The sequence below is a fragment of the Aulostomus chinensis genome, chromosome 20 (assembly GCF_037954235.1).
Source record: "Aulostomus chinensis isolate RoL2024-O1b breed Wild chromosome 20, RoL_Achi_v1.0, whole genome shotgun sequence".
NCBI lineage: Eukaryota > Metazoa > Chordata > Actinopteri > Syngnathiformes > Aulostomidae > Aulostomus > Aulostomus chinensis.
In genome coordinates this window covers 21021891-21044362 of record NC_141339.1, presented here as the reverse complement: position 1 = coordinate 21044362, position 22472 = coordinate 21021891, and the positions used below count along the sequence as shown (strand labels likewise).

At 42.3% G+C, this 22472-nt stretch overlaps 1 protein-coding gene across 5 annotated transcripts in view; it reads right to left on the bottom strand.

The window, feature by feature from the left end:
• Positions 1-22472, bottom strand: part of klhl29 (kelch-like family member 29) — a 262520-nt gene that overhangs the window by 128035 nt on the left and 112013 nt on the right. The window contains exon 1 of one of the 5 annotated variants that reach the window (XM_086190651.1): positions 771-983. The exons of the other annotated variants lie outside the window; for them this stretch is intronic. Within the exon in view, the coding sequence (XP_086046777.1) occupies positions 771-794 (24 nt within the window). The 5' untranslated portion in view covers positions 795-983. Of the gene's footprint in view, positions 1-770; positions 984-22472 lie in introns of those variants that run through there. 5 annotated transcript variants of the gene reach the window in all.

Genomic DNA, 22472 nt, shown 5'->3' with positions numbered 1-22472 from the left:
CAAAGAAAGAAAGGAAGAAGAAGAGGGGAATAAAAGGGTTCAGGGAGAGCTGCAGTGCAAACACACACTCGGAGCAGGCCAGTAATAACAAAACCCCAGCGAAAAGCTAATCTTGTGAAATGTCATTACCACAAAAACCCAATGAGGTAGCAGGCCAGAGCTACGCCAGTTGATTTTGTTCTACATTTTACAGGTTCCACTAGTGGGAAAAGCTTCACACAAGCCCCTCCCCTCATGCCTGCGTGGTAATGAATCAGGCCCCCTAATAGCCTGTTGTTTTCCTGATATTAGTATCTCTTCCAAAGGGATGGACGGAGAATATTCCTGGCTGGGAATATTCATCCACACACCTACACCATCAGCCAGCTTTCTCTAGGGAGATGCATGCACACAAATTTAATCAAAATTTCAGCAGCGCCTTGCCATATTACTTATGTGAAATATGTAATTCCACACCGTTAACACGTTTTTAAAGAGAGTACGTGCAAGCAAGGAAATTAAATTCATGACAAAAAGTGATTTTTTTTGGGGCTAAAACGTGGAGGGTGCATGAAAATAATAGCTTTTTCTCTGTGAAACGCAACATCCATCAAACAGCATCGCTGCCTTTAACCGATCATTGCCAGCTTTTTAAAAATACATAGGGGGGAAAAAAAATCCACCTCTTTTCTCCTCTCTGTCCAAAAAAGCTCAAACCAAGTGTGGTCCGAAACTGACCATGAGGTGTACAAAGCGCGTAACTCATTTCCTTTCGAGCATTGTTCACTTACTGTATAGAGGCATCTCCTTTCCATGACAACGTGCTGACAACTAAATGTGAAGTGGATTTGTTCTGGACTTCCATCATAACGGTGCTGAATGCTGCAGCCGAATCATGACGCTGCTGTGTCCAATCTATTAGAGCGGAACATAGCAGAGCAACTTAACGGGTAAACAAAAGAGAGAGCCGCGCCATTTCTGGCAGCCATCTTAAAATGGAGTGCTGCTCTAACGCGCTGAGGAGAGAGGAGGCGTGATGGCTGCAAACTAATGAGAAGAATTCAGGTAAAACACTGCAAGACCTTTGACTAATGGTGCAAAATCAGCAGCGATATTTATACGTAAATAACGACAGAGCATTCAGAATGTGGATTCAATGCGCCGGTCTTATTGTGAGCAAGTGGAACCGTCTGTCTGTTCCACGAGGTAATAAATTCAAATAATGACGGTCAAAAATCTTGGCTGATTGTTGCGGTGCAAAGGAATGTTCACCAGGAGAACGCAACTGAAATTCCCGTGACGTCTCACTCTTTTGGAAAGAGCCAAACATGTACACATCTTAGTTTATTAGCCGCCTAACAGCGTGTTGCAGTTTGTTGTTTCGATCGGTAAAAGTGGAAATGGAAGCTGCTACTCTTTGTTAGCGTGACACTGAGCATCTGATCTATTTCTCTATCCGTATACCTGTGTATATACAGATATACACCTCTATACAGATGCATGTGCATGTCCTTTCTGTATTCATAACGAGGATGTGTGAAGAGAGTTTGTCTACACTTTGCACACTTGCCACCCTTTCAAGCCTACAGTGGTGCAGTGTAAATAAAAACGAGATCAAATTAAACATCAATGAAGCAGCCAAATTTGCACGGAAAGAGCAAATCTTATTATAACTACGTGTTTTCTGTTTACAGATACGCGTACGGATTTGAGCTAAACTGACAACAGATTGTGTGCTACATTTTTATCAGGCTTCTTTATTTATTTATTTCAATGGCTGCCGCCGCTTTCCCTCCGTTTCCATCTCTCTGCTCTGACTGACAGTCGGTAGCCTCGGTACATTTTCCCCCCTCTTTGTCACTGGATGTTTGCAATTCCAGAAAAGACACGGTGTAAACACACTTCTGTGCTCTTCTTTCCATTACCGTGTCTGCTAGTGTTGCCACTGATGGATAAGGGGGGGGGGGGGGGGGGGGCGTGTCCATTCATGAATAAAGATGGGTGTGGAAAACAGACTCGTGCACATGCGCACAATCTCTCCATGACTGAGACTTCTAAATAAAGAGCCCTGCGCTCACACAGCTGTACCAGGGCTGACGTGCAGCTGGGCCACGCAATGAGATGCGTAACCTGTGAGAGCAGCAACAACTGTTACAGTCAATAATCAATTGGTATTCAGTGTGTATTTTCCTCCCTTTGCAGTGGCGCCGCTCTCCGGGTGTTTAAACTGACAGAAACACCACTGAGCCAGGGTCGCGCGCGCCACGGCGTAGGTGCAGCCAGGTGCTAATTGGACAATAAAGAATGCTTTTGCACATTTCTGCTGTTTTGGAAGGGATATTTATCTACTCATCCCTGCATGCACAAAAAAAAAAAAAAAAAAGTTTTCCCACAATCAGTGAAAGATTTTCTTTCACACGCAAGATGGAATGCTGAAAACTGCTCTAAAGGAGACCAGAGCAGCAACACCAGCAGACGGAGGTAGATAAAATACAGCAGAGCAATGAAAGCAATTCACTGGCTCAATATTTTAAAATATGCCCTGTAATATTCAGTCTTTTTTTTTTTTTTTTTCCCCTGCAATGATCCACTGTACGGCACTTAAAATGTGAAGTGATGCTGTTGTAAGATTTAACTGCTTAATAAAAATGAAGAATTTCGTGACTATTAAAAAGCAAGTTTTGTATCTTAACTGACACTCAGCGAAATGCCTTCAGATAGAAATCAAAATCCCCCTCTGCTGACCCAGATTGGCAACCCATTCACGTTCAGGCAAGGCTCTGATTTCAAAAGCTGCAACCATAAAATGATTATCCTTTATCCTCGTGTGTCCTCGCTATTATCATCCATATTGAGGAAAATCAGAAGCGCTATCTTAAACTGAGCAGGAAGAAAAGTGGCTGCGGAATAATTTTTAACATTAAAATAATTGATGCTAATACAAAACATAAAGAAAGGTTTGTTTGTTTAAAAAAAAAAAAAAAAAAAGCCAATAAACACACAAAAACCCCTTCATCATTTAAAGCAACAGCTCACTATGATTTCCACTCTTCATGACCGGTGTTTGAGCTGCGATCCGGCACCTGGTTTTAAGGAACGGCGGTTTCCAGACGTGTCGTATCTGCAACCACCATCTGCATCCAGGCAATATCTCTTGACACAAGAAAAATGTCAGCTATTACTGGCGGTTGACTGTTTATGACTGGCAGTTTGTGCACTAAAAAAAAAAGAAAAAAGAGAAGAAAATCCAAACAAAGCGGATCCTTCCGGGCACTAACGCTTAACACTGACCCCCGGCAGCAAGACAGACAAACATAATGAAAACACACAACACAAGCGCCTGGCGGGTATTTGCTATTGATGCACCGCAGAAAGGCTATGGATACAGACTCAATAATTTCAAGCCCCGGGCCAAACGACTGAAGGGGAACGGACTTCACTTCCACTCAAATTCCAGTTAAGACAGCTTGGCGAGCTCCTGGCTTGACTCAAACACACACACACACACACACACACACACACACACACACACACACACACACACTAGAAAGGAGAGGCGTGATTACAGGGGCGAGGCCGACAAGCTTGAGTGGAAAAGCAAGACTGGAAACCCGACGTAATATCCCATGAGCGCTGCGAGGTTGCAGCACTTGCCCTCCAAACCCTACCTCAACCCCTCCTGCTTGGCGTTTCTTTTCTCTTGTAGACAGTCTAAGTGGCCGGGCTGTTACACCGGCGTGAACATGTTTTATCTGTGGGACTAAGCAGTGGTGAAGAGGCTTCTTAGAAAGGTTGACTAGTGTTTGGACGTGTGAACTGTGGAGGTTTCTTCATGTCATGGAAACACCTCCCTGAGGAGCGTGTCAGGGACTGTGTTGCCCTCCACTGGTACTGGCTGGGACAGTGAGAGACATAGGTCTCCAGCAGGCCATGACCCTGCCTGATATGTGGTGAGTGTTTGGGGAACAGAATATCCTCCGCCTGTCACAGCAGCACACTCTCATATGTGGTTGAAACTGAGGCAAGAACGTGTGTTGTGGTGTCTGCGTGGAGAGAACATGAAGAAGAGGGCTTGTTTGGCTGTAATTAATGAGCACCGACTGGGCAAACAGCCATCAAGCACTGAAGAATTCAATTTAATTTCAACTGATATTGCAACACAAAGGGAAACCATATCTTCATTGCCAGGAATGCGGTTGAGACTTCTGGTCACTGGATTTTGGAAAGCATGTTTTAGTTGAGAAGATTTTTGGCTCAAGAAACAAAAAGTCATGTTGCGAATAGCTAGAAATCTAAGGCCAAACAAAGTTCTTGACTTATTGGGTACTGGAGGTCTACACTTGTAATTGATGTGGTGGAATGTAACACAGAACATTCAACTTGAAACTACATTTACTCAAGTACTCTACTTGAGGTACTAAATGTTCAATGTGCGTTTGCAAAAAGGTACTCATACATAATTATTTGTCATATTGTATTCGTAGTACACGGGATATTGTTTAAATTAAACAAAAGTGTTATTTTAAACCTATTTTTGGGGGGAAAATTTAAAGGTTGTTGCAACAGGGAAAAAAACATCAGTTGTACAACGTGTCACCTTGAGTTACAACAAATTATTACTCACGATGCATTCATTTGTTATTGTTACTGTAGGACTTTATTTCGCATGTATCGTGTTTCACTTTCAATGCTTTTGAGTACTTTTTCTTCACCTTTGTTACATACTTGGAAAAGTAACATTTCCTTATTGTGTTGGGGAACTTTCACCGTGTGGTATTGGTACAACCACTCCAAAGCCATCCAACAATTGTGAAGACAATAAGACATACTGTCAATGTGGTTTTCTTTTGTTGAACAATTCTGAAAATGAACAAAAAGGCCTCATGTTGTCAGCTTGCTATTGTAAAATTTTTCACTTCTCGCCATCAAGGACAAGTTGGCTGATGTAATGAATTGGTAGACAGATATACTTTATTCATCCCTGTGGGGATATTGAAATATTCACCCCGGGGTTTGGAGAAGAAGCCAGACACCTCAGAAAACCTTGTTTTACTTTTTTGGGATCACTTTCTCTCCCTTAACCGTGTGCTTGACCCCAACTTCTGTCCTTCTTTCTCTTGCCGAGTCGTTCCTGAGAGACATCAGGTCATCTTCTTAATTTGACGTGCATAACAAGAAAGTAACAAGATAGAGAAAGATGATCTAGTAACAGCACCTTCACCATGAGTTCTCTGACGCATATTTGATTAGCTAAACCTATAATTTGATACTCATTTGGCGATGCATTCATTCCCAGTCACAGGCCGAGATGACAGACAGTTAGATGGATGCTACTATCACTTGACGCCTCGTATTGACTTTCTGTGGATGTGGCAGACAAAGACGCAGCCTCGGGTCAATTAGGACCACAAGTAATGTCGGGTTTCTGTCCTACCCTGGGCTGACAAACTGCTCCAATATGAGCCCTGAAATAGATTATTTCAGAGCAAATGGTATTAAAATAAGCATGATTCATTTAATTCTCCATCCATTGGATTTAGTCTGCTCAAGTGTACATGCTGAAGCATTCTACAGAAGATTTAGTAGAGTGTTACATCACATCAGCACCTGGAAGGCAAAGTCTCTAATCAGCCTAGGAGAGTGAGTGATTCAGAGGAGGCTCCGGGCTGAGCCTCTAGTCCGTATTTCTTACAAATGTGCCTAATTAATGGTGTAACATTACGAGATGACCAAATTCATCAGCAAAAGAACTCTGAACACTGAAATGAATATGCCAATTGGCTGCAGTGAGTGCCTATCAATTATCATACATTTCCTAAAATAGCAGTATTAGGCGAGGTACAGCTGAATCTGTATTACAGTACCAAAACCTCTCATCATTCCACTCTGGTATATAGTTACCCACAAGCATTTTAATATCTGTTATATTTGTAGCCTTCCTCTATATCATAAACTTTCCTTGTGATCCTTAAAAGAATGGAGCAGGAACCTAAAACACAGAAATACGTTAGCATACGTTAGCATAATTTTATAGTATAGTTATAGCTGTTGCCGTCTGCTTTGAATAGCATTGTAATTACAATTCCAGGGAGATGGATGTCAAACTATGGTGTGGGTAGGCATATATTCCTCATCAATTTGATATAAAACTATAAATCAAGCTTTAAACGACATGACAAAGGCATGTGTGGTGTAGCTCATGCTTTACGTTAGCTTTGTACTTTGTACCAAAATTAAAAACCTGAAAGTGGTGTTCCTTCCTGGTGCATTGTGTCTCATAAATTTTTGTGGAGCTGATTATGTGAAATAATGCAAAGTTAAATGTAAAAATACCACTGGTTTATGCTCAATGGAATCCATGGAGATGCTAACATTTGGGTAAGACAACATAAATACCTCATGCCTGCAGAACTCTATAGTCTGCATATAAGAAAACAAAAATATGCATAGTCTAAAATCAGAACTATAGGTCACATGACCTGAGCAGGAGTATGGATGTCTGCTCTTGACACTATCAGCCCCCCATAAAAGACATGTCCACATAAAGTACTGCTCAGCCAGCCAGATGTGTGTAACCTATGGCCTCATTCCGGGCTTTGAGGTTTCACTCTAAGAGCTACAAACACTGCTCCACAACTGTTTGTGAAGAAACTGAAAGACTGGTTTTATCCCACAAGATGAAGTGGTCAATGCAGCTCAGAGCTCCCGCAAGCACAGAGGAGTCGGGAGGTTGGGGGCGGGGGGATGTGGGTCCACGCCGTGCACCGCTTGGGGTAAGATTTCACTGAAGAGACACGCTGGGATCTTTAGAGACCTAAGACTCCTAAAGAAATCGAGAACTAGCCGTGAAGTACACCGCGGCAGGTGGGTAAACAAACCTACACTTGATTTATGGGTGGATTTTTTAAGCAGGGTCTTTGCGGAGCCGCCTTTCAACTGCCGGTGAATGCGCTTCACTTGATTTGGTCTAATGTTGTTGGTTTTTCAAATGCTAATGGTATTCTATACAGATGGCAAAAGTAATTTCAAGGTCCATGTCCTGTGTCGAAAGTTACAATTGACAAATGAAATTGGGTGTTTGAGAATACTGGTTGATGTCTCCATGCTTGTTTTGGTAGTTTTCCCAACCAACTACCTGTTGTGTTCTGTACTTGCAGCACAAGTCTCATCTTCCATTCAAACTGCCAATAAATATGGGATCTTATCATCAGCTTAACCACTGCTAGAATGTAAGAGACCTTTGCAGCAGCCATAATCTTTTGCGACTTTAGACAGTCAAGGTTCTTTAAATGCTTTTCCTTTTAATAAGCTCTGAAAAAGCGCCGTCTCGTCTCCGAGTACTGTACATACTCCTCTCTGTGTTGCAGTTCTTATGAATTCTCTGTTTATTTTGCTTCATATTATGATGCCGTCCAACTCTCTTCAGTACTGCAGTTACACAACTTAGTAACTGCGCTGAAGAGACTCAAACAAACAAGTAACGCTCCGGGAAAAAAATTGTGTGACTTTGTGTCATCTTCTCTATTTACTCTAAAGCCTGTGACTAGAGTTTTATCATGTTGTTCTTTCATTTAAAGGGATATTTCACCTAAAAAGGGTATTTTGCCTTTCAAGTACTTACAAGCAAGTGGCTGAAACTCAATCTTGTTTTTGTTTTTTTCCTTTGTGCCTGCAGAATGCGGAAATAGCCAGCCACGTGTATTTAGCTTGAACGTAATGGCGACTGACCATCCGAACCACAGAGTTTAGTTTGTTTTTTGCTCAAGTTAAAAAAAATGATTGTGGCTTATTCAGCATATGGTGAAATAAAAGAAACAATACACCTGAGAATTTTGTAAACACACATTTTTACTGTTGCTTGTATTTAGGGCGCGGATACGTGGCTGGCTCTTTCTGCATTCTGGCGTCACAAAGAAGCAATTCGGCGGTATTATAAACCATCTTCCTGAGCTCAAGACACAGAGAACTGTGAGAACTTGAGAGGCAAAAAAACGTTTTACGGGTGGATCCCTTTAAGTTATATTCGTAGAAAGATGGGGATTTGTTTTGGATTGCTTTAATGAGTATGTGCGCTCATAAAATTTCTTCAACTATATTTGACATTTATGATTTGTGTTTTCAGGTGATAATGTCAGCGATCAAGCCTCATGGATGCAGGCGGTATATTAATATTCACGGGTTTGATGATGACTAATCACTCACATGAATGAGTCATGTTTCTAAAAAAAAAAAGTTCCTGCTGCTAAATATAAAAGCAGCACACAGATGAGCAGAAGGGCTCATACCTGAGGCGTCCTCTCTCCTCTAATTTATGGAGGAAGACGAATGGAAGTGATGAATAAAATGCCCAAACTGGCAAATATAAACTTTTCACAGGAACTAATGCTGTTTTACTGCACAAGATATGGAGGAGGGTTTGCAAGGGACTTTCTGTAGAGGTCCCCTACCTGGACCAGGACGTTGCAGAGCCCCTTTATTGCATCTGAATGAAGTAATGAGTCCACCGGAGACAGAGTTTAGACTTTCCCTCTGTCAGAAAAAAAAACACCTGTGCTGATTCCCATCTCCCATACATAGGCGACTCACTGGTTCCCTGTTCACTTGTTGACAGGAACTTGTGATGTGAAATAGTCTGCAGGGTTGCACTGTTAAATCCCGAAAGGGAACAGGATGTAGTAATGGTGGATGGGAAAATGAGCAGAGGACCACAGCACATCCTGCCTCCAAAGCTTATTGAGCTGTCAGGTTTCACTCCTGACCAGAGAATATCGATTTTCTGTCACATATTTGACTGGATGTGCTTTTAACGCTCGTCTTTGATGAGAGCGCTTTGCTTAATTGCCCTCCTTCGGTGGTTATGACCACACAGGGACGCCCGTCCACATACTGAGCTGTGATGGTGCCAAACGTAGCCCCTTTATTTAAACTGATCCATAACGCCGTTGCTAAGTGCCGGTTCCACACGCCGATGTTACACTATCAGATTACACATCAGGCGAGACACGGCATCATCAGAAGGAGTGACACGGGGGTAACAAATACAGCTTTTAGTGCTCAAACGTCTGGAAGTGGAGATGTAATAGTTCCCTTTAGCGGTGTACTCCTAGTGAATTTTGAAAAGCTTACAGGAGATTACATTTTTGTACTGCAGCAATGTACCATTTATTGTTGGGGGGCAAAGAACTAAAAATGGACCTTGAAAAAACCGGATATTCTCTTTTTCTGTTGTTTTTTTCATGATTACATCATGTTTTGTTATTAGAAAGTTAATTTCCGCAACTGTTGCAAATGTGTGATTGTCAACACTGATACAGAGTACTAAATTGGGGTATTACTATACTGCTTTGGAAGGAAGTGTTACTTTTATTGTTAGCCTGGGGGTGCACTTGTGTGTAAGAAACATTTAGTTTTTAATGTACAAGAAACACAATTGACAAAGTTGGGTTGCTTTTTTTTTTGTTTTTTGTTTCGTTTGCTTGTTTGTGGGTATTTTTATTTAATGATGTAGTGGATGAAATTAAAAAAAAAATCAATAATATTCAAAACGTCAATATTAAAACAATGTAAAATAAAAAAGTGTTTGCTTTTTATCAAATTCTGAAATGCTCCATGTTTAGCAGTTGATAGACAGTACACACACACACACACACACACACACACACACACACACACAAGACCAGAACCTGCCAACAATACTATAACTGATTATTGTGCATCCGTAGCTTAAATGACAGGCTCCAAACTGTGGTTTTCGTGCAATTATAAATCAATATTTTTGTTAGAAAACAGCTGCATAAACAAATATGCAGCTAAAAACATCAATTTAACTTAATCATAATCCTAAAAAAAAAAAAAAAAAAAAATCCATTATGCTCTATAATGCTCCAGAAAACGTAACCTGTAAGCTCCATAACACCGGAGTCATTGCAATACATTAATATTAATCCTAAGCAATGAGAGGAGACTACAAATAGTTTGTGTTTTCCATAGAAACCAGACGGGCCTCATAATGGAGATATACAGCGCACATGAGGAGGACATTGCTGGTGAGAAAAGTCCCAATCTCTCGGCCATGCCCGGACATTAGTGAGAGTCATTAGGCTCATTTAAATGAGGTCGTTAAGCCGATGAAATGAGGCCATAGATCCAGGTGCAGAAACAAAACAAAGGGCCCACATTTCTCATTGGTACCAATCACTTGTAAGTACACTATAACTCTGGGTGGAGGGGAGGCTCCTGGGTGAGGGGCCAGAAGTCAACGGGTCCTGACAGATCATAGTACCCTCGGTCACTGTCACATAAACCCTAACCAGAGCATTTAGTGCGGCCACAGCTGTCGAACCCTCGACTTGCTCATGCAGCCATTAGGATGCTTTAATTAAACGATTCTATTTTTACTTTACTTGACCTGGCTGGAAGAATAAAGCATCTCCCACACACCTGTGTACAATGCTTTACATGTCTACTTACTACTTACCTGTCTACTTAATACTGCGTATTTAAATCAAAGTGGGTTTGTACTCGTATGGAGTATATCACAACATTACTAAAATCACTAATGTTCTTCCTCAAGTCATTTCTGACTCCCCACAGTTCATTATTTTATCAGTTTGCCTGTGTATTATACAACAGTGCTGCAGGTAAAGCGCTGGGGAGAAAGCTAGCTTTAGCTGCACAGCTAACCAAGCTAACGGTCTTCCAATAGTTAACCATAGCAGACAACTATATCTGACCATCAGGAAACTCTATAAACCACCTTAACACTTGACTCCAGGTCGTCTAACTGGCCTGTGCTGGTCTCTGAGGCTGTAACAATGTTCACTCCAGGTCATCTGGCAGCAGTTAGCAGTTAATTTAGCAACCAGGAGGCTAAGAGCCCTCAACAAACTGTAAATCCCTGAGAGCTGAGGGAAAACAGTTGGAGGGAAAATGTTTTATTCATTAAATATGATCCAGATTAACCCACATATGTCTGAATTAATAAAGCTGTGTTTTTGTACAATAATAATCAGTGAGGCCCCGACCCCAGAAATACTTTTGCAGTATTCTGATGTGAATCATAGTTCTGTACCTCGAAAAGTTAAAATAGCTGAGGACAGATACTTTAAATTACATTATAGCAGTGGTATGTGTCCATTATATCACAGCTATCAACCAATCAGACTGTGTCAGATTGATTGTTATGGACATTATTGCTTATGAACAGTGAATGCATTGAAAATTAAAAATGTGTCCTCCTCTGACATTAACCTATTCATTTATTCAAATAAAACTTTATGAATTGAAATATTGAAATGCTTCTCATGGGGAAAAAATTGATATATGCAAGGAATTTTGATTCATTCATTTTAAAACATACAGAAATTAATTAAAATTATTTTTTAATGGCTTGACGGCCCAAATAGAAACATTTCCCTCCTTCCGAAATCTCTCCCACAAGGACTGCGGCGTCGGTGTAAACGCGCAGTACGTTGCTGAGAAGCGTTTGATGAATGATGGTGTTGTTTTTCATGGGAGGAAAGTCACTTATTAGCCTTCCTGTGTTTTATATTAGAAATACAGAAGGTCAAAAAAGATGGGACGGACACAGCAAACACAGCAGAGACGCGCCGCTCATACCAAGATGAGAAAAACGACGTGATTAAGGTGATCAGACAGAGCTCAGACAGCTCATTGTAATAATCATTTATTGTTACACCTCTACCCCGAGCTGCCTAAACGCAACAATCACTCTTTTCAGAGACAAATGCTACTTTATTGCTGATTTTGGATAATGTCTCTGATGAAAAAGCAACCTTCCTTTTGTTGCTCCAGTCTAATGAATCAGTCAAGCATAATAGAGCCGGAAGATGTGCTCTGGAATTAAACACATCCCACATTGTTGTTTTTGATTTAAAAAAAAAAAAAAAAAAGAAGAATGCAAAGAAAAGAAAGTGAGCCTCTTTTTTAGGGTTGCTTTGTTTTCAGTGCGGCGTACAAAGACTGAGGAGGAGCTCACAAAACATTCAAAGGACCGCAAGATGACATGGATGAATTATTAATTGTCGTTGCTTTTCGTAAACGGGGAAAAAACGATCATGTTTACAGGCTGCGCAAAGGTCTAAATCATCTGGTCTTGCAGGTTTTCTCCATTTTTGTCTGCAGCAGCTGGGTGCAGCTCCATTGAGAATCTGGCGCATGGTAAATAGCCCTTAAATTAGGTCTCCGGCCTTCCAGCTTGGTTATCGGTGATGATCGGAACAGTGTGTGCTGCTTGAAAAGACCCATTTCCCCCCTCTGGCACATAATTTAACATGTCTCATTTACCAGAAAAATATGCAGGTCACACACCGAGAGAATTCTGGTCACATCTTTACCTTACAAATTTAAAGGATTTGAATTAGAATACCTATTACAGTTCTCCTTCTTGTGTTTCCACCTGATAAATATTAATGCTTTCTTTTTCTGTGACCACAATAAATTTGAAGTTGGTGCTGTCAGCAGAAAGAGGGGGGGGGGGGGGGGGACGGGGACAGTCACGGCGGCTCCAACTAGGTCCTTCAGGGGCACCTCAAAATAAAAGGAGGAACCAAAGAAAGAACGAGAGGTGCGAAGATTCACCGATCTGAATGTGCCAGGCTCAAGTGTAAGTTGTGGCTACATCGATTCAGACAGTCTGTATCAGTAAGAAGCTGGAAGTGAGTTACAGAGAAATCGATGCGACGCTTCCGTTCTCTCGCTCTCTCTCTCTCTCCTTCTGCACTTCTCTCTCTCTCTCTTGAACTTTTTATTTCCTAAGAGAAAGACGGTGAAGGAAACAGACGACGCGCCATCAAATCTCCAGAAAGTGCCAGATACATTCGGGTGTTAGGAGAGTTACGGGACGCACTGCTGCGAAAACGTTGTGCAAAATAGTGAAATATGGCGGCGCCGATCCCTCGCCCAGGGAGATGCTCCCTCCTCCTTCTGCACGCTGGCACGCCATCAGAAACGAGAGCCTCCTCGTGTGAAACAGAGCGCCGTATTTACACCGTCTCGTTTGCTAATTTTAACAAGACATAACACCAGCGTAATCTCGCCTTCACAATCTCACGCCTGTTACTGGATTTAGTCACTTTGTCGGGATAGATTTAACAACAGGATAGAAATTGGGAAAGTCAGACTTTTTTTGTTTTTCTTTGTAAATTTGGGCTGAGCTGTTAGCGGAGGTGGCAAAAGTACACATCGATTACTCAAGCAGAAGTACAGATTCGGGCCATAAGTAAGGATGCGCGGGCTCCTGCATGTACCTTCAGAGTACATTTGTTTCCCTCTCTTCCTGATTTTCTAAAGTCACTCGTGGCTTCGTCAAGTCACTTATCTTCTTTTGGCAGATGTTCTTCCTTTCCCTCTTGCTTTATGCAACCAAAGTTTCCTTCGCCTTTGCTGGAGAGCGAGCAAGTTATCTCCTCCCTGAAAAAAAAGACTTTTCTGTTTCTCTTATTACTTTGTTGTTTTTGTCTGTTGAGCACTGAAAGTATTAAGCTTGTTTTTAAAACGTAAGCTAAAGTACCTGTACTGTATTTGTGATAATCGAAGTAGGGAAAAAAAGAATCGCAAACACACACGAGCACAACGTCTGATATCGGTCATTGCTTTTAATAAGATGGCTGATATTTTAATCAAATATTGTGCGTGACACACACACACACACACACACACACACACACACACACACACACACACACACACCCTTCCACGTACCATGTCAGTCGTGTCATTTCACAAATCTAACGGGGAATAACAAAAAAACAAACGACAACATTTTGTGTAACACACCTATCACATCAAAGTTCTGTAAAACACCGTGTGTGTGTGTGTGTGCGTGTGCGTGTGTGTGTGCGCGTGTGCGTGTGTGTGTGTGTGCGCGCAAACAAAATCCAAACAGAAGCAGGTTCAAAATATCAGCTTTTCTACACAGGAGGGATTTAAAAACACGACACGGGAGATGAAAGGCTGCAGCAGATGACGCGTCTTTGTGTCGTGTCATCTGGTGGTTAAGCGCCCCTCTTCAACCCCCCCCCCCCCCCCCCAAACGGAAACGCAACACGAGCAGGAGAGTTCTGATCTCTTAATCAAGCAGCGGTGCAACAATTTATAACATCCCGTACTTGGTGAGCACCTGCTTTGAAGTATTACTGGCAAAACATGTAAAGCCCTCACTTTACAGCGTGAATGGGATCCGTCCGTGCTCTGTATTTCACAAACGGATTTCTTGTTTGTTTGTTTTTTGGGGGGGGGGGGGGGTTCCTAATGCGTCAGCAGTTGTGAGAAAACGTAGTATTATTAAGACTTTAGCAGCATGGGATTCTTGTAACTGGTTGTGGGGCTCATTTTATACATTTACTACATGTTTTACAGCCTGATTTTATGTTTTTAAATTTGCCATCTGTACCGAAACAAATAAAAAAAAATCTTTATTTCTTTTTTTTTTTTTTTAAATCCTGCATCTGGTGTTTCCTCATGGCTTTTCCTGAGTTTCTGTTATTGTGTGTGTGTGTGTGTGTGTGTTAGGTGTTGAGGGATGCACGGTGACGGTAGACTTTTTATTGTGTACAGTATGTTGTTTATATTGTGTTTTTATGAAATTACTTCAAGAAATAAAGACTAGTGATTGGTTGAGAAGATGAATGTAAAGGAGGCGTCTTGGATCTCAACGCCTCTTCCAATAAATGATATGAAAGCATATTCATGGTCGGGTATTATGAAGCACTCGTTTATTTATTCATCCATTATTCAATTATTCATTGGTAAGCTAAAGGCTGCAGTTCACCACGGGAGCAAAAACTCTTGTCCTCTGCTCGCCATGATGAAGCAGCTAAGACTTCCGATGAGTCCCGTGGAATTTAATAAATGTTGCTTGTGCGACTCAAAACATCAACTTCTGTGTTTGCCCTTCGAGCAGGTGCGCCAACTGATTCCTCTGGAATTCAATTTATCAGGAAAAGTTAGAAACCTACCAAGGTCCAAGACGTTCTCTATTTAACTTGCAGTGTTTTTCTATTTTGTGTGTGTGTGTGTGTGTGTGTGTGAGAATTACTTTTGTATAGAACTTGCCTCTTTGAAACAATCTGGTGGAAAATACATAGAAATTTCGCAGGCAGCAAAGTTCACAAAACGGCGAGGGACCTTGCTGATCCCGGAGGATCTGTTTTTCCATCACGTGTATCGTCTCTTATTGAGTGGGCAACCTGACGCACGCGGCTTATTCAGCGGTGTTTTTCATTTTCAACCACATCGAGGTAATCAATCCACAGTGGGATATATAGGCAAATGTTCTTCATTCGTCTTTTATTCTTCTGTAGCAAAACACAAGCTCACAATGCCTCCACGCGGAATGTTTCATTTCTGAGTTGAGAGACCGAATCTGCAGTTCCAAGATAACTATAATCTTTATTATGGCTTCACAAAGCCTGAGCAAAATGCCAGTCATTTTTCAATGGGATTGTTCCGGAGTTTCTCTTATTGTACTACTACTAAGTGCAGAATAGTGGAGCTCGCTAAAGCCGGCAAATGTTCTGGCAGTTAGGCGCCTCGTTGTGCTGAAACGTAACCGTGGAGTTCTTGTGTCTGAGAGCGGCCTTTCAAGCAGCCATATTAACATCCCTTCCCTGTCAAATCTGGGAGTCAGAAAAGAACCCTCAGCCTAATAGTTTTTGGGGGGGGGGTTGGGGCTAAATGAGGGTTGTGATCTTGTCAAATGCAAAAAGCGTTTAATATTCCCGCAGTACTGTAGCAAAGTCGTGACCGGCAGCAGTGGCGGCGGCGGGTATTTCCCAGCAGCAGTACACAAACACACCTGCCAAGTCCAACATCCCTCACTGGAACCAGTCTTATTTGTATTTCAAACGCTGGCGCGTCCTCTTAAATGTCCCTTTTACTTAAATGAAATGCTAATGATGTTTCCTCATCCTCTTCTTGTGATGGTTGGGAGGTTGTAACACACCGACGTGACCAACCGTGACATCACTGCAGAAGTTAGTTCTGCAGCGTGGAATCGACCATGACAAAAAGAAAGAATGAAAGAGGTAGAAGCCGACAATAAATCTGGGCCTTAAATAAACAACGCTCATAAGCGCTTTGGGGTCATGTTTACAGCCTCCTAAAATAAATGACACTCCCCGAAATGCCTCATGATGAAGTGGCCCCAGCCTAACCTTGGGAGCCTTCTCCTCGGGCAGCGTTCTGACGCACAGACCCACAGAACCAGATGTGTTGCAGATGTTACATGAACAAACCCTTGGTGATACTGACATGACATTCAAATGCCCTGATAAGTGGTTTTCTGTTTTTTTTTTGTTTTTTAAGGACTGATGATAAGTAAGCCAGTATAAGCCAGTATAATCTTTGAAATATAAAATATCACTGTATGCTACGTTTAGCTTTTCTTTTTTTTAAATAATTATGACTGTTGGAATTCAATATTTAGGAGCAGTTTTTTGTGTTTTTGTGTTTGTGCGTCCACAGTGGCTTCGCATGCACCGTTGCAGTCAGGACATTCAACTGGGATACCGTCCACTGGAGTAATTGATGTATTGACGCTAGTATGAATGCCTCCAGAACAGCAGGTGGCGGTACGCCCCTCCACGGCTGGTCGTGCTTGCTTCAGGTTTTGTGTGTGTGTGTGTTTGAAAGAAGTTGTCAAACCCTGTCAGACGGCGGACCTCAAATCACAGATTAAAGAAACTGACACAAGAGAAAAACAAAAAATCTCCAGAAATGTTGTGAAGTTTCCCCTCGCCACGATGACCACAATCTGACCTGCCAATCAGCCGTTTGCTAAGTTCGGATGTCAACACCTCACTGAGATATACAGCAGCCTTCACCAGGACGAGACAGAAGCACCATCTCATCCAGGCTGCTGCCTGTCAGAAAACCTGAATTTTTTTTTCTTCTTTTTAGCAAAATGGAAATATGACTCAAACCAGGCTGACAGAGCTCCCAGTAACGGCACCAGTGAACGGGAGATGTCATAATGGAAGGTGGGAGCAGATAGAAGTGCAACAATCACACTGTACCTTCCCATTTATGTTTAAGCTACAGGGCACACAGGACCCCCCCCCCCCCGGACCAGACTGCTGAGTCGTCCAGTCCTGAGACGGATCAGAACATCCAGGTACAGCTTTTACGGCCGAGGGCTGGAATACTTACTGCTTTTGTAAGGTAACCTTTAGTTAACCATTAGTTAACTGTGTAGTAATCAGTGGCTAATGGTATTAACTGTAACAGTGGATGGGGGGGGGGGGGGGGTACATGTTCCCTACTTTACAATCAGGATCACAAAAACATTGATAATACTTCATTATGATGATGTAATGTTTAATTAACACACCTGTACATAAACTAAGCATTATATTCTGATTACTCATGTATTCTTCAGGTAAAGTATTACCGTTTTAGTTAAGTAAAACATCAAACTGCCGTGTTTGAAAAATCCATTCAAATATATATGATTACCGATGCCTATCAGTAAATATCTGATAGGATAAGTAATTTAGTGATCCTGTGCTAATTGGTTTTGATTACTTTCGGAATGCCACGGAAATCAGCAAATGTTGAGCAGACTATTTATTCCATTGCAATTTGCAGACTAATTAATTCTCCTCTTCAAACATATCAAGTGTTCTTTCCCAGAAGTATCTAATCTGATTACGCTTGCAATATAGTTGGCAGTCTTGTTATTAGAGCGAAATTACAGCAGAACGCATAGCTTGTGGTCTTTGCCCCGCCTGCCATGCACCTCTGCCCAGACGCTCCAGGCGTGTCAAACAATAGGAGGAAGTATTTTTTTGAGTCATATTCTCTTGTAGTAATGAGTCACATGTATACGGTGTGAGGGGAATCATCTCCGCGGCCCCCGTCCACCTGGCTGAGCTTTACAGTGAGCTTCAGCTCTTCGTTTAGCCGCGGCTAGCCCGGCCGCCTGTCTCCCTGCTCTCACAGTGTCATGTTCGGCCTCTGCAGACACTTGTTCTCTGAGGAAAGGTTCTAAAAACCTGCTGCTCGCTACCAGCCAACAGCAGACAGATACAGTGGGAAGGTGGCTGGTGAACACGGCCCAGCATTTACCAGCTAAACAGACAGATATTTCCCTCCGGAGCGGGAAGAGACCAAAAAAAAAACAAAAAAGGAAAAAAAGGCAGAGCTAAAGCAGAGTAAATATTTGACTTTCATTCACCAGGTGGACACGGCTCCAAATGAATTATGACGTTGCTCCGTAAATGCTGAATGTGTAAATATGCAATAGTTTGCTGAGTTCCTTATATCAATTTAGAAGGTAACATATGTCAAGGCTGTGTTTCGCTGCGCCTACCAGGCAAGAGGGAGCCGATCTGTGAGGTTGTAGGTGAGGGGAACGACCAGCTGTTGGATTTAGACGCAATAAACGTGGCTGACGTCAATTGAAATACGTTCGGCAGAGCTCAGCTTTATTCATAGCATAATTCATATCACCCTCGTTTATAGCACTCTAACCGCACAAAACAATAAAGGAATATTTGGCAGTCTTTTATGGAAACTGCGTCTTTTTGTGTGCAAGATGCAGTTAATGTCCCCACGATGGTGCGCGGTTCAGATTTACTGCTTCAATCGTTTCTAAATACTCTGCTGTTGCTCTGTCATTTCTCACCTCCATGGATGTTTCGTGGGGCCGCCGCCGCCACTGCCGCCACTGCCGCCCCCTGTGAGAGTTTCTGCTGTGACTGGCAGCCTGTCCAGGGTGAAGTCTCCTCCTCACCTCCTCACCTCTGCACGCTCCGATAAGCTCCGCTCAGAGCCCCCCGGGACACCCTACAGCTACACTTTAGGTGAAAATGTATAAACCTGCCTTGTCCAAACTTATTGTATGGACCTTCTGTTATATTTTACTGCTACGAGTCAGTTTAGTGCTGCACAATTAATCTTTATACATCCTGCTGCAATTTTCAAGAAAGGCTTCATGAATGTAAAAGGATCATTTTAAGTCAAAATACCATCATTTGAAACTGAAATACTCCTGCAGAGCTGTCCTGTCTGTATATCACATTGAAAAAAAAAAAAAAAAGATTGATACGGATTCCCACAACAACAACAAAAAATCAGACCATAATCATTTGAGTGCCTTTATGAATGAAAACACCAACATGGGAGTAAAGAGTAAAGATCAAGATTCTGAGTGATATTGCAAATCAGATCCCAATCGCAACATCAGTCAAAAATAATTGCGTTTCCTTTTTTCTGTTTTAAAATCCTGCAGCCTAAAGTAGGCTGATAAAAACAACAACAACAACAACAACAACAACCGATGTGTAATTGTTGTGTAGTGATTGTGAAGGGGGTGGGGGGGTGTGGGTGGGAGTGTGTGTTTTACCAAATATTGTCACAGTGCATTTTGTCCTCTGACCATCTGGGGATCAAAAATATCATCATTTTAGGGTTTAATTTGTAAAGAACTTCCTATTCTTAACAACAACAAAAAAAATGTTGTGGACGGTCGCCCTGAGCTCCGACGAACCGAACGTATTCAGCTCATGACGGAAGGACTGATTTTTTTTTTTCCCTCTTTCCTCCCGAATTATGATTGTAACAACCAGGTTCAGATTCATCTCAGGTGGGACGGGACCACCGATGTTGGATTAAATCACCTGCATATAAAAACAGAAGCGACTGGTCTGGACATTGACGCAGCAGCAAAAATGTACCATAATGCAATGCTCACTCACTGAGCTCATGCTTGTACTAAATAGTTTAGGCCTGCTTCCTTAATAAAGATTACAGCCTCAATAATAAACCTGCACTTTTGATGACTCAGCGTCCCATCTGAGTTGTCTTTTGCGAATCCGAGCAACAACAACAACAGCAACATTCTCATTATCCCCCTGCATTCTAAATGAATATCAGCAACATTAAGCTGATCTTGTTATTAAATTACGGATCACACCAGCCGCTGTAATCTGATGAGGGCGGCGCCGTCTCGCGTACAGTGTTACTCTTTCGACTTTGTGTGATGCTGACGAGTACAGAAAAACTGGATGAGAACTTAAGTGGGGGGGTAGAGAAAAAAGAAAAACATGTAAGAGTTCCCGACTGATACTCCAGAAAGCACGAACATGTGAGGGACGCAGGCGCAGCTCTGGTGGCGGGATGACACGAGGGGCTCCCAACCAGAAAAACACAGGGTTTTATTAAACTGAACGGAGGTCACGTGCACCTGGCAAAAGTCTGTATTAGAAATTCATTTAAACTACATCTAGTACTTACGCTACTCATACTAATACGGGTTTTATCAAGGTAGCTGCAGCAGCGACCCAAGAACGGGCAGAGAGGAAGTGAACGCTGACGGACGGATGAGTCCTTGACGCACAAACATCACACCGACAGGACTCGTTCAGAACTATTTCACTGAAAATTCCCAAGTTGTTTTGCAAAGCCGCACGCTGTTACTGAACGCGCTCCATGTTGAAAATCCCGTTTGAAAATCAAGTGCATGTGAGTTGTTGTGTCTGTCCTGTGGCTGAACAGTAGCACTTGAACAGCTGCCACTACATACAGGATTTGATCACCCCACGGTATCAATGAGGCATCGCTACGCAACATTACAATATCATTTAGTGTTGATTTTATTGCACAGACAACCAGGGATCTTTGGTAGCAGAACCAGGTCGATTCTGCGGTCTTTAGAAATTTACTCAGCTCTTCCCTAGAGAGTAGGCGCTCAGCGACAGTGGCGAGGGAAACACTACTCTACCTTGACCTGAGAGGGAACCGAGCGAGGGAACAATTTTGGTTCTGAATTAGCTTTTGTTTGACAGAACAACTCTAAAAGGCAGATGCACAATAAATCCAAAAATAGAGCCGTAGGTTTAACAAGCCTGTAAGTGATATAACAGTCTTCAAAACATGAGAACAAGATGACCTCGTACAATTATATCAGATGGAAAAGTAACCTGGTTGATCAGGTTGGCGGCTACGAGGTGAAGGGACATATTTTTGCACCAAAAAAACCAAACAAAAAAACTGCACAAGCAGCAAGCTGAAAGCTTGACATTAATTTTAGTCGTGTGTATGGTATTTTTGGTGAAGTGCTTCATCATTTGTATTTATCCCAATCAGCATCCTCAAAGGAGATGTGGGTGTGGTTTAGGTGTGACCGCAACGAGAGGCAAGGAATCAACAATGGTTGCTGGTGGTTAACAGTGCTGACCACTGCACCACCGTGCTGCCTGTCTCCTCACAGCAAGAAGGTTCCAGGTTCGAACACCAGCTGGAGCACGGGGTCTTTGTGTGTGGAGTCTCCATGTTCTCCCTGTACCTGCGTGGGTTCTCTCCGGTACTCCGGCTTCCTCCCACAGTCCAAAGACATCAAGAGGGGACCAGGTTAATCCAGACTCTAAGATGACCGTAGACGACAAAAAAACGCAGTGAAAAAGATGCCACTTCACTGCTCTGATTCGTGGAAGTTAGCCCATGATGGACAGATGGTTCATCCAATCACCTGCCAAGCATTTCTTGAGGGCGCTCGCCATTTTCCGGTTTTTATGGGTGACACTTAAGTAAACAAATCATCTGGTGTATTGAAATTTTGGCGCCATGCGCTCAAACAGTTGGAGGGTTCAAAGTACAGTGCAACAACATCCCACTGACTCTTTGTTGAGTTTACAAGTGCAAAATGCCAAAAATGCTGATAATAGCTTCAACCATTAAAGTCAAACAAGCCGTAACGTGTAAAATGATGATGTAATTACACAGCGGAAATGTCAGTAAATCATTCTGCATTCAGTGTAAATTGATCCAAGTGACACTATCTGTTCTCCACTGCTGTGAGCTCCTGTATGCAAACCATCTCCTACAGTCTATTAAATTCCAGCAACCAGCTAAAGGCAGCAGGACAGATATGTTGATAAATCTGCAGCCAGCGATTTGAGAAGTGCCGTGTCGGAGCGCAGTGTCATTACGCAGTCATTTATTGTGTTTCCTTGCATTAAATGGTGTGCAAGCTCCATAAGGCAGCTCCGAAATGAACCCACACATCTCGATCTGTTAGACTGCTCGTTTATAACTTACTATTCTGCCTGTTTATGTGAGAGATGATGGCTTATCATCACCTTATATCCAACTTTCACTACAGCAGCAGCAGCAAGTTCTATTGGAGAAAAGGCATTGCAGTGCGGCCATTTACAACACGAGATACAGTTGAGTTATGACTGAAATGGCTTCAATCTGATCACATAAACAAGCTGATAAAATTTTTATTGTTTATATCGCGCTGCACATAATCAGCTGTTTAATAAACAAACACACACACACAAACACACACACACACACACACACACACACACACAGGCTGTCGCTGCAGTGTGTTCTCCTCACTCTGCGCCTCCAGGAAACGAACACGCGAGTCCCTGATATTAGGATTTGTCTTTTAATTTGACGGGCTGTTGTCGTCACACATCACTGTCATATTTGTATTAATTGTATCAGGTCCCATATCAATCAAC